Raw genomic sequence first — 11,611 nt, 5'->3', positions numbered from 1 at the left:
AGTGGCGTTTTTTTTTGTTGTCGTTGTTGGAAAAGAGTCATGTATTGCGAGCGCGTTGTAGGGACGTGTGGGTGTGTGGCTGTGCACCACACGACCAGAGAAGCGGAGCCCGAGGCGGGCACAAGTACGGCTTCGTGGCAGATATCCGATGAGAACAATGATAAGAAGAGCAAAGAGAGAGAAGTGCGGGAGAGAATGCGTCACGTGAAACAAAACACCCAAAGAAAAGGGAAAGATACAAAGACGGCGAAACGGAAAAAAAAATTAGACAGGCACGCACACACAAGCACACGCGCGTAGGAGCCCCTTGGAAGGGAAAGGGAGAGGGAAGGAGAGCGCAGCGGGCCAACACCGAACGGCTGTAGACGTTTTAGTGGAGTATATGCTATCCTTTTTTTTTCCGGCTTTCCCTCTCCGCTCTCGTTAGTTTGTGCTCTCTTGCTCTATTCCGTGTTGTTCCCTACAAGTCGTTCTATACGCAGCAACCGTCTATACGTTGATGGGTCCAGAGACCGTAAACGTGAGCAGACGCTATGCGTACTTGGACTGCACTGTCGATCACTGACCTTCCGGAATGAGGAAAACGGAGAGGCGAACAAGAATGAGGAGGGATCGCAGAGGGGACGAATAGGAGAAGGGCGTGGAATCAGTCACCAGAGAAGGTCAGCCGCAGCACGCACACGCACACACACGCGCACAGCAGCATGAAGCACAAATGAGATGTGCAGTATAAAGGGTGAAGGACAGCCTGAAAGGGTGCGCGATACCGATCGAGGAAGACAGACGCTCAGTCGATGCGGAGGGTTTTGGGATGAGAAACACGCGAAAAATACATAATAATACTAATAACAATAAAAGAAACGATGGAGTCGCCACGGGGCACGCGGGAGTCGATCAGATTCGAGTGTGCGCTTTGGGAAGAGGTGGGCTCCTGGGGAAACGGCGAAGACGGTTGAGTGGACACGGCAGAGAACTCAAAAGACGGCAGAGAAGAGCACAGGCACCCATACGAAAAAAGAAAGAAAAAAACAGAGACAAGAGAAAAGGAACGACACCAAGAGGCAGACAGTGGAGGAGGAGGAGGTAAGAAGCAATCGGCAAAACAACGACAAGAAAACACAAACTACGAAATCTAAAAAAAAGAGCAACGAGACGTTCGTACAAATCACTCACGGTGGCTGTGTATAGTAAAACAGCGGCAATGACGTATACACACCGCCGTGAGAACGGGCCGGTGTGTATGAATAGGTGTAGAGGAGGAGGTGGTGTGCGTACGCGCCTGCTCACGAACGGTAGCCGGCTCCAAACAATGACGCGGTCCCTTGCTCGAGCGCGTGTGTTATGGCGCTCCGGTGATTCTTATCTGCTCTCACGGATTGCAGCGTCCTTTTTTCCGCCAGGGGCCACGCAGAGGAAAAAATGCTCTATCAGAAACGGATTACGACAACGGAAGTGGAGGTAGGGGTGTTGGATAGAGTTGAGCGCACCGGCTTCAGTCAAGGAATGCGTACTCGACGAAGCCTCACACGCGCACTTGTGTGAAATAAAGAAAGCGCGCGTGCGGGGGGCTGCTGCCTTTGGGGAGTTTGTGTTACCTATTTTTTTTTTTTCGGGGAGGGGGGGGTCTAACTGCGCATTGCGTCGCAGGAGATTCGGATTCGATGTGTGGAAGGTGCGTGCGAGAGAGAACGAAAGGGAGGAATGGGGGAGAAGGAGAGAAGGGGTGAGGTGGTGGGGGAAGCTGTTGCTGCACGAGAGAGGTGAGCAGACATACACGCGCACGCAGGCTCAAGTACAGAATGAGTAGGGCAGCAACGCGGCGCTGCATATGTCACGCTCTTGCCCGCCTGCATTGATGTGTGCACGCCACAGCGATTACACTGAAGAGAAATGCACACACACACACACACACACACACACGCACCAGCTAACAGGCAATGCAGCTTTGCCGAGCTAACTAGCGCGTCGACGCGTGGGCATGGGCACCGAGACTGGGCACACACCTTCAGCTTCACACGGGTTAGCGGAGTTATCACCTACAATGTATTTGTTGATTATGGCGTTGCGACTTCATGTGTCTCCTTGTCTTACCCGAAGGTGCGTGCATTCCAACTGAGTACGCCGCTGCCTCGGCACAGCCTGCAGCTGCGACCGTCGCTCACCCTTTCGGGCGTCATGCTCGTCGTACACATACATCGACGTGCGTAAAACGAGCGTACGGGAGCGTGGAGTGTCCTCATCGACGCATGCGAAGTGCGTCAAAGGAGACCACATGAGACAATAAAAGAGCCCTGCGCCCCATTTCCATCCATGCGTATCCACACGCATACACACGCGCATGCGCAGACGAAGAGACACAGGTTTCGCGAGGGGAAAAAAAAGGGGAGGTCTAGGCGTGTCCGCGCGACACAGCTGGCGCACAAAACGCGGTTAGAGAGACACAGGGAGAACAAGTCAAGACACACAACAAAGAGATGAGCATCGCCAAATTGTATGCGTACGTACGCACATCCTCGTCCCTCGTTGGTTTTCTAGCGGCAAGAGGAGGTGTCGTTGTGTGCGTTAGCCAGATGTTTACGTTTACTTAGTGGATCTCGAAAGGAAACGAGAAAAAAAAGGTGAAAAGCGAAGTGTCAGTGGATTTGTGCACGTGTCAGAGTCGTATACAAGTGCTGCATTCTGCGGGGCGACTTCCAGGAGGGAGGAAGTGAGGGGAGGAGCTGCAATCACTCTCGCCGGTGCGAAGTGAAAGCTGTCTTCGCGATGGGGCAAGCAAGTAAAGAGGGGGTTTGCTATGCAACGGCAAGTGATAGTGAGATCCTCCTCAAGAGTGCCAGCATCAGCCACACAAATGGGAAAGGTCGGCGCTGGTGGCTACCGCGCTGGAAAGCGCACCGTCCACAGGCTCGAGCATCTTACAAAAGCGACGCGGTGGTCGCATGTGCGAGCACCAAAGACGCACCACACGCGCACCCCCACCTCAAACGATTACCAACCACAACAACACAAAACACCCGCGCGCGCAGCGGCATTGGAGGGCGGCGACTCCCTTTTTCGTTGTTGCTGTTTTCCTGCCGGATCGAGAACCCACAGAGATCACACGGGAGAAAGATCGCCGTAACGGACCCCCACAAAAGGAGAAGAACGAGACGACGGACACCCAAAAACAGGAACACACACGCGAAAAAAAAAAACGCACAAGCACTGAACCACTGCAGCGACGCAACGAGCCGAACAAAAAAAAAAGGAACGCGGAAAACAACAAACAACACCAAAAGAGAATAATAAAAAAAAAACAACGGCGACGTGTGAGACACAGACGCGCGCATAGACGTTACCATAAGACAAGAGCAACCGGAAAAAAGAACAAGGAATTGTGTCGGAGCGGAAGAAGACCAACCGTCCGCCACCCCCATACAGTGGCAGTTGTGGGCAGGGGAACACGGTGTGATCGACTTCGAAAGCGAGCAGCGTCTGCCTAGCCTTGGCACAGATGTGCGAAGGCTCCGGCGCGCTCGTGACCCGTGATACTCTCGCTTCGCGCAGCTCACCGCCCTTTCCTGTTCGTGTGTTCTCTTTTCAGCTACGCCAGCTCGTCCACCAGGGTCTCGCGGACATTCTGCAGTAGGTTGCCTTCGTCGCCACCGGCGGCCTCACGGCGCAGCTGGAAGATACGCTCCACGACGGTGATTTCTGTCGCCGTCGTGTTGAGACCGCAAAAGGCGGCCCAGTCGTTCACTACGAGGCCAGAGCCGATGGCAGCATTGCCGCGGTTGATCGTGCCCGCCACGACCGGCACCTGAAGCAGGGACGAAATCTCGTCCATGTCCTGCGCAGGGGTCTTGGGGTGCACCATGCAACCCTTATTCGTCGCTACGGCGTAACTACCGACTAGGGCGTTCTCCGCGATGGAAGTGCGGAACGTTTGAACCTGCAGAGTGTCGCGGATCACCTCCTCTGTCTCACGGCTCAGGTCTGTGTGGATGAGCGCTACGTGGTCGTTACAAACCACACAGTTGCCTAGTGCAGAGAGACGCTCTTCGACGCGCTGCACTTTCACGGAGTCGGGTAGCGAGTTGCGGAGGTGCTGCAGCTCCTGATCCGTCGTGATAGACGGAACGATGAGGCCGTGACGGTTGCCGACGGTAAGGCGGCCAATCACGCGTGCATCACCGATGGACGTGTACACGACACATATGTGGTTGGCCAACTCCTGTTCGAACACCGAGTAGAAGTTTTGCGACGCGCCAGCGGCCACCAGGCAGTAGGCGTTGGTGAGGCGGGAGAAGACACCGATATCATCGGAGCTTTCGAAGCGGGTGCGTAGCGTCATGGTGGATGTGGGTCTTCCTTTAAGTCGACCACGTTGTCTGGAGTAGGTGTGCCGGTGAGGAGTGTGAATGGGGTGGTCACTGGGGAATTGGAGGCGTGATCAGCAGTGTAGGCACGGAGTAACGGAGCCTAGAAGGCACCGAGCGTGATCGGTCGAGAACAGGGACACAAAAACGCCGCCGTAAGCGTAAAAAAGGCCGAGTAGGTGCGAGAGGCCGGAGGAAGCGACGCGCAACAACAACAGCGAAAGGAAAAAGCAAAAAAAAAGAATTATGTGCGAAGAGAACTGTATGTAAAAGGACGGTGAGCGACACACACACACACACAAAATGAGGGAGATGGCGTTGGCAGCTCGCTAGCTGCTTCTGTTCCTTGCCGTTCTTCTTCGTGTATGGGCAAAGGACTCGAACAGGACATAGAGAGAGAGAAGAAGAATGAGGGGGAGGGCAGATATCACCACATGCGTGGGCGGGGACGTGCCGGCAATACGCCCTAGGAAGATGAAGCTGCTCAAAAGGGGACATCCACCGATTCTACGACCCTGCGCGTACCCATTGTGACAGCCGAATCGCTCAATCCGGAGGGAGGGAATTAGGCGTAGTAATCGGCATCACAAAGGGGCGAAAAGCTACATTCTCGAGCGACGAGGCGCTGCTCGGTCGCTGTCACAACGCCCCATCAGGCCTGCGCGTCTATGTGCGTGTGGGCGCTTGTGGTGCGCACCGATATACCTACAAGCATACACGCATGCATGCACCTCTTCGTCGTGGGAGAGTCGATGCAAGGCGATCGGGACATTTGACACGCCACTCATTGATGCCAGTTGTACTTGAAGGCGTACAGACGTTCGACCAAAATGCGGAGCGCAAGGAGAAGGGGGCGGTAGGAGACGTTGCCCTCTTCTCCCATTCCCAGTCACGGAAGGGAGGCTGAAAACGCAACAGTGCAGGTCGCTTTCAAGAGGCGCCAACGCGATACAAAAAAAAAGTGCAGAGAACACGCAAAAGGCGAAACAGGCATAAGCATTGTGCGCATCGAGGGTCTGCGCGATGACGCCCAGTGCAGAGCGGTTCCCTTGAGCCAACAGTTTCGCGTAAGCATGAACGCACACGCACACGCACGCGCGCCCACACCCAAACACATGTCTCTGCAGCACTCAATCGCCATCCGGTTCGTTGAGAGCATCATAGGAGAGAACCATGGGGGTTAGCTTGTGTCGAAGTTGCGCCTGCCGCTCTCGATCTAGTCGCGCGGCCTCCTTGAAGAGCGCCTTCTCCGAGTCGAAAAGGAGCCCATAGTCCTCGTAGAACTGGTGCTCCTTGTCCTCGATCACCTCTGTCACCTCCGGCAAGAAGTGCTTCATGACGCGCTCGATACCGTCCTTGAGGGTGTTCTGCGATGAGGGGCACGTTTTGCAGGCACCAAGCATCGCTAGGGACACGATCCCCGTTTTCTCGTTGAAGTTCAGCAGTTTCACATCGCCTCCGTCGCGCTGGACCATCGGACGCACCTGTTCTCGCAGCAGCTCCTTGATACACTGTAACACCTCGGAGTCGCTGTCCTTCAGTTCTAGGTCGTCCTCGATGAGGGTGTATTCCTTTGCAGGAGAGATGCACGCATTAGTAAAGATGAGGTAGTGCCCCAGAAAGCTGCTGATGCTCCACTCGATTTTAGACCAATCCACGTTCGTGTACACGGAGATGGACACGTGCCGAGGCGCGATGAAGACGCTCATCAGCTCCTGCGGGTACTGCTCAAAGAGTCCTTGGGAGAGCGGGTGCACCCACGCCAGGCCGCGGTGCGCCACCTCGCACGACTGCCCTTGCGGCACAAAGCTCTCAAAGCTGTCCGCCGGGATGGTGAAGGAGTGGCAGAGCGGGTTCGGGGTGCGCTGCGCATGCAGCTGCATCATGCGACGGCATACCGTACGCCGAAGCATACTGGACACAAAAACGCGTAACCCATGACAGCGCGCAGCCTTGCGAAGACAACGACGAAGTGGCAAACACCAAACGAGAGAGGGAAGGGGGCCAGGAGGAGGTGGACAGCGATGCATAACGAGTACGTATGTGCACAGTATAGGATAAAAAGTGCTTGGGGGTGGGAAGCGGCAGAGAGGGAGGGCAGGAGCGAATGAGGGGCGGCCGGCATCTCGTCAGCGCACTCAGACACACACACGCAAGCCACTCCGCAGGCACCCGCCCACCTCCGAGTACGGAAAACCCCCAATACTAAATCGACACGCGGCACGACTCCCTGGGCGTGCGTTGCTGTGAAGGAAAAGCTGTTGAGGCTGTTCGCGTTCCGTCTCTTTATGTTTTTTTTTTTTCTCCCTCAGTTATAGTGTACAAAGCGATCATGCAAGACCTAGGCAGAGGTGTGTGTGTGTGTGGGGGGGGGGGAGTGCGGCTGTGCATGAGCGTTCGTGCAAGGGTGGCCGTGGCGGTTGTTGCTGCGCCATGCCACGAAAGACCGGCTCCAGAAAGCGCCGCTGCGACATCTCGTACCGTCTCTATACTGCACGCCGCGCTATACCACATTGCACTCCTTATTTTTTTTTCGGGTAGGTTTTGCATGATGCAGATGATCACGCGCGCTGTCGTTTGCGCAGGCCCGTCTCGAGCTCCTCCGGCCGAAAGTAGTTCACAGGAGCGCTCTGCAGAACCCACTCCGCAGACGCGATGGCGGTGACGTGCGTCATGAAGCGCTTCGTCGACCGCCGCATCTGCAGGAACACGACGAGACCTGGCCTCTCTCGCAGCACCGGGGGAACACCAGCCTCAGCGTCGGTGGTGCCTGATGGGGTGCGATGCGCGTTAGACTTGCGTCCGGCTCCAAAGAGAAAGCTGGTAGGGTGAATCTCGGCAACGGAAGCTTCTGCTGTGCCCGCGCTCTCGAGCCGCTTCGCCCCAGTTGGCACGCTGGTGTCCATCGGTCGGACGACCAAGTATGACCACTTGTCCGCCTCCAGCTTCGCCACATTGAAGAAGAACCCAGACAGAAGAGCCCTAGTAACGGCCTCCACGTCGATCTGATTCGCGGCTGCGCTCAGCACCTTCTCGAGCGCATCGTTTTCGTCGTCGAGGTCCTTTCCGTCGCTGTGGCTCTTGGACGGCACACGCTCCACGTCAAGGCCGATGCGGTCGAACGTCTTCAAAATCTGGTCCAGTACATCCCGTGCGCGCAGCATCGAGCGCGCGTTGATGCAGTTGGAGCGGCAAAACTCGCCAGCGCGCGGGCCCGCACGCAGCCACTCCTCCATGAGCCGGATGTAGCCAGTCACGTCGCCGTTACCAAAACCGAAAAGATGTTCCCTGGCGCTCTTGATGTGCTGCCGCTCCTTTGCATCGCGCGTGTTAATGAAGATGGAGTCCAGCGTGATCATGGCGGCTGCCATAGCCATGTGCCGCCCGCAGCCCAGCGCGCACGCCCGAATCAAGCACTTGCTCAGAGACGGCTCCAGCGGGAACTCAGCCATGCGCCGCCCCGTGACAGTCAGCCGGCCATCCGCCTTCATTGCACCGAGCAGAAAAAGGTGGTCTAACGCCCGCTCCAGCGACGCAGTCGACGGCGCATCAAGAAAGTCGAACTGGAGGAGGTTGTGAATGCCGAGCGCCTTGAGCTGTAGAACAACTGCACTCATCGAGCACCGCAAAATCTCCGGTATCGTCTCTGGCGGCAGCTCGTTGTGGAAGGTGTAGGCTGTAAAGAGGCGATAGCATTCACCCGGCTGTGTTCGCCCGGCTCGCCCCGCGCGCTGCGTTGCACTTGCCTGCGACGTCGGCACCACCCGCAGCTCCTCCACCATCGCCTGCGGGTTGTAGTAGTCCTGCTTGCACAGTCCACAGTCCACCACGTAGACGACGCCATCAATCGTGATGGACGTTTCGGCAATGTTCGTCGCGATCACCACCTTGCGCGTGCCGGGCAGCGTGCGCTCGTAGATGCGGGCTTGCTCCTTTGGTGGCATCGACGAGTAAATCGGGAGAATAAGAAGCGGCCGCAGCCGGCCCTTCGCCTCATCCATGTACGATTGAAGGGTCTCCGCGCACGTCTCGATCGCGTCTTGGCCCGGCAGGAATACCAAAACGTCGCCAGGCAGAGGTTTGGACAGGTGCAGGCCCAGCACCGTCTGGGCCGACTCCGTCACGTAGTCAGCCACCGGCTCGTCTGAGTAAAAGAGCTCCACTGGGTAGGTCCGTCCGCTCACGGTGAACACTGGCGCCTTATCGAAGAAGTCGCTGAACTTTTCGGCGTTGATGGTGGCACTGGCAACGATGACTTTGAGGTCCGGGTTGCGGCGAATGACGTCGCGCAGGAGGCCGAGCAGGATGTCGGTGCTCAGAGAACGCTCGTGGGCCTCGTCGACCATGATGGCCCCGACCGAGGACAGATCGGGGTCGTTTGTGAACTCCTTCAGCATCATGCCGTCTGTCACGAATAGGATGCGGGTGAGGGGGCCCGTCTTGTCATCGAAACGAACCTTGTATCCCACAACGCTGCCGCACGGGCACCCAACCTCCTGGGCGACGCGTTCTGCAACGCTAATCGCAGCGATTCGTCGAGGCTGCGTGCAGATCAGTCGTAGTTCTTCCTCCTGCTCCTCGTCCGCCATCGCACGATCGCCTTCGCCATCAGCTTCAGCCTTCATCTTCGAGGAAGCCGCAGCCCCTGCAGGGGTGGTGAGAAGCCGCTTTCGCGCCTTCGGGCCCAAGTGGAAGCCCTCCTCATAGAGATACTGAAGCAGCTGCGTCGTCTTGCCCGATCCGGTCTCACCCACAATGATCACCACGCGATTGTCGCGAATGAGCTTCACCAGCTCCTCCCGTGCCTGGTGCATTGGCAGACTTCTGCGCTGCAGCTGGAGTCGCTCCTTCTGGCCTTGCAGTGCAGCCGCACGATCCTCCTGGAGCTCGGCGAAGGTCTTCTCCCGGACATAGGCGTGCCTCGCCACTCGCTCCGCCACCTCTGCCTCACTCATCGCTACATACCCTGCAGAGGAGAGGGGTCGTGATGTCGCGTCCATCGCCACCGCCGAGGCCGGCGCAGACACCACGCCAGCGCCGCGAACATCGCTCGCCTCCTCTGTAACTTTAAATGCGTCGGCGGGGGATGCCGATGAGTGTGGGTGACTCGGCAGCTCTGCTGCCAGCTCGCTCCATCGATCCAAGGCTTCGCCTTCGCCACCGAGGGCCTGGCGCCGGCGCGCGACGTCAAATAGCTCGCTTGCTGTATTCACCTCAGCTGAGCGGTGCAGCAAGAAGTCTGCCTCGGTCACAGATGCCGGGACGACGCCTTGCTCGATGTCCCTCAGCTTCTGCTCGACAACGGTGTTGGCTGCCTTTTGGCGTTGAGACGCTTCCTTTCGTAGGAACGCCGCCCGCGATGCCTGCTGAGCCCTGCGCAAAGCCTTCTTGTCCATGTGTGTCGAGTGATGGGGAGGAGATGAGGCTGCGAGAACCCGGCGTCTATCCTTCGATGGTGCGCTTACCGCGAGCGTGTATGTATGTTTATGTGTGTGTGTGTGTAGTGGGGGAAGAAGAGAGCAGTTTTACACTACAGAGAAGATTGGGGGAGGGAGGGGGCAACCCTGCAGAATCAAGAGTCGGTGAAGCACACGGCGGAGGGATTGCCATGCGAACTTGAGTGTTTCTCTGCAAATTGCGCGTGTGCGCCAGTATTCCGAGTTCCCGGAATGCTGGGTCTCAAGAGAAAAAGAAAACAAATGTGGACAGCACAGAGGACAACAGCGAACCAGAACAAAAACGGAAAAAGAAACGCCAAACCGCCAAACGAGCGCACACACCTTCTCCTTCGTTGCTGCCTGAAAACCAATGGTATGGGCAACGCGGTGGCCCATCGAGGCTGTCCCCTCCCCCACCTGCGATCAAAACGGTATCTTATAAAAGTGGAGTACAGAGGAAGCAAAGGAGGGAAACGGAGGTCTCCTCTTCTGTGCACCCCGTGAGAAAGAATTGGTGGCATCACCGAATACGAATCTCACTGAGTCGGTAGACACCTCCCCATAACCTCAAGTCTCTTCGGCACAGGGTCGACACAGACCCGTCCGCCAACATCACGAGCCCACAACCGCACCCGAGGGCAAGCTGCAGGTTTTTTTTTCTTTGGGATTCCCCCACAGAGTACGCACGCAAATCTGATACTATGGTAGGGTGGCTAACGTCATCACGGGGTCCAGTGCTTCACTCCATGTGGGACGCAGCCAGGCAGCCCTCCCCCTCCCTGCCAATGCAGAGCCCTTGCAGGTGGTGACCGGCATTACGGGCGAGGCTGTGAGGCGACTTGCGAGACGGTTGCGTGTGGAAGTCGAGGGCAGGGGCTCCGTGCTCTCAGGTGACGGAGTCGGCGCATTGCGCTCTGCCGCGCGTGTCTACGGCCGCTTCGCACCCCGCAATGGGGGCCTGTACCGGACAGGGACAAGTGTGGCGTTCGGCCAGCGTTTTATGGAACACGAATGGACACGTTGCTGAAAAGAAAATGCGTGTCTGTGTGTAGGGTGCCAGAGAGCGATCCAGTGAACTGCGTTGAGAGGTGCCTCGTTGCAGTCGCAGAAAACACACACACAATAATAATAATAAAAATACGGCTTGATCAGAGGATTCAGAAGGCACGAGACGCGCTGGTGAGCAAGACAGGGGGAATTCAACAAAAGAAGGACTAACGACAGCAAACGCCAACTGAATTACACGCGCACAAGCAGACACGGAAAAGACGGAGGAGGGGAGAGGAAGGAGAGAGCCGCTCATGAAACGCCGCACGTAGGCATTAGATACAACAGCGATGCGCAATAATAGTAGACGATATAACGGTTTGCGATAGGCGCTTCTATCCTTTCTTTTCTTCGAGTGGTGAAGATGTCTGTGGCAACACTGGTCCAGAGATGAACAACCGCAACACATACACACAGAAGAGAGCCGAGGGAGCATGGCGAAGTGGGCAGGCAGACCAACATGCAGAGCGACCTACAGAAGCTGAGAGAGAGAACGGCAAAGAGAAAAGGGGCGAAAATAAAGGAACAGTGAAGGATAAGAGGCATGCAGAGGGAGGTGCGTCCAAACAACAATAACGTTGACGATCATTTTCTATCATGATGCACACCAACCGCACCACATGACCCCTCGCTAGAAGTGAAGCAAAAAAAAAGAAAAAAAAGTCGGCCATGCGCACTCATACACATGCATAAAGGTGCTGAAAGGCTTCGGGGACAAAAAACAAGAAATACCAAAAACAGAGAGAGAGAGCCATTCCAGCAAAGGAG

General features: G+C 56.5%; 3 protein-coding genes across 3 annotated transcripts; all 3 read right to left on the bottom strand.

The window, feature by feature from the left end:
- Window positions 1–3,583: 3,583 nt before the first annotated feature.
- LINJ_36_0950 (putative eukaryotic translation initiation factor 6 (eIF-6)) lies at window positions 3,584–4,333 on the bottom strand (the record flags this gene model as incomplete). The annotated part of the gene is made up of 1 exon (XM_001469477.1): window positions 3,584–4,333. The coding sequence occupies one exon, from the start codon at window positions 4,331–4,333 to the stop codon at window positions 3,584–3,586; it is 750 nt and encodes a 249-aa protein (XP_001469514.1).
- Window positions 4,334–5,488: 1,155 nt separating this feature from the next.
- NU1 (conserved hypothetical protein) lies at window positions 5,489–6,388 on the bottom strand (the record flags this gene model as incomplete). The annotated part of the gene is made up of 1 exon (XM_001469478.1): window positions 5,489–6,388. One exon carries the CDS (start codon window positions 6,386–6,388, stop codon window positions 5,489–5,491), a length of 900 nt encoding a protein of 299 aa, XP_001469515.1.
- Window positions 6,389–6,919: 531 nt separating this feature from the next.
- LINJ_36_0930 (putative DEAH-box RNA helicase) lies at window positions 6,920–9,754 on the bottom strand (the record flags this gene model as incomplete). The annotated part of the gene is made up of 1 exon (XM_001469479.1): window positions 6,920–9,754. One exon carries the CDS (start codon window positions 9,752–9,754, stop codon window positions 6,920–6,922), a length of 2,835 nt encoding a protein of 944 aa, XP_001469516.1.
- Between the last annotated feature and the right edge of the window lie 1,857 nt (window positions 9,755–11,611).

Source organism: Leishmania infantum, chromosome 36 (assembly GCF_000002875.2).
Source record: "Leishmania infantum JPCM5 genome chromosome 36".
NCBI classification, from domain to species: Eukaryota; Euglenozoa; class Kinetoplastea; order Trypanosomatida; family Trypanosomatidae; genus Leishmania; species Leishmania infantum.
This window is presented reverse-complemented; position numbering and strand designations above follow the sequence as displayed.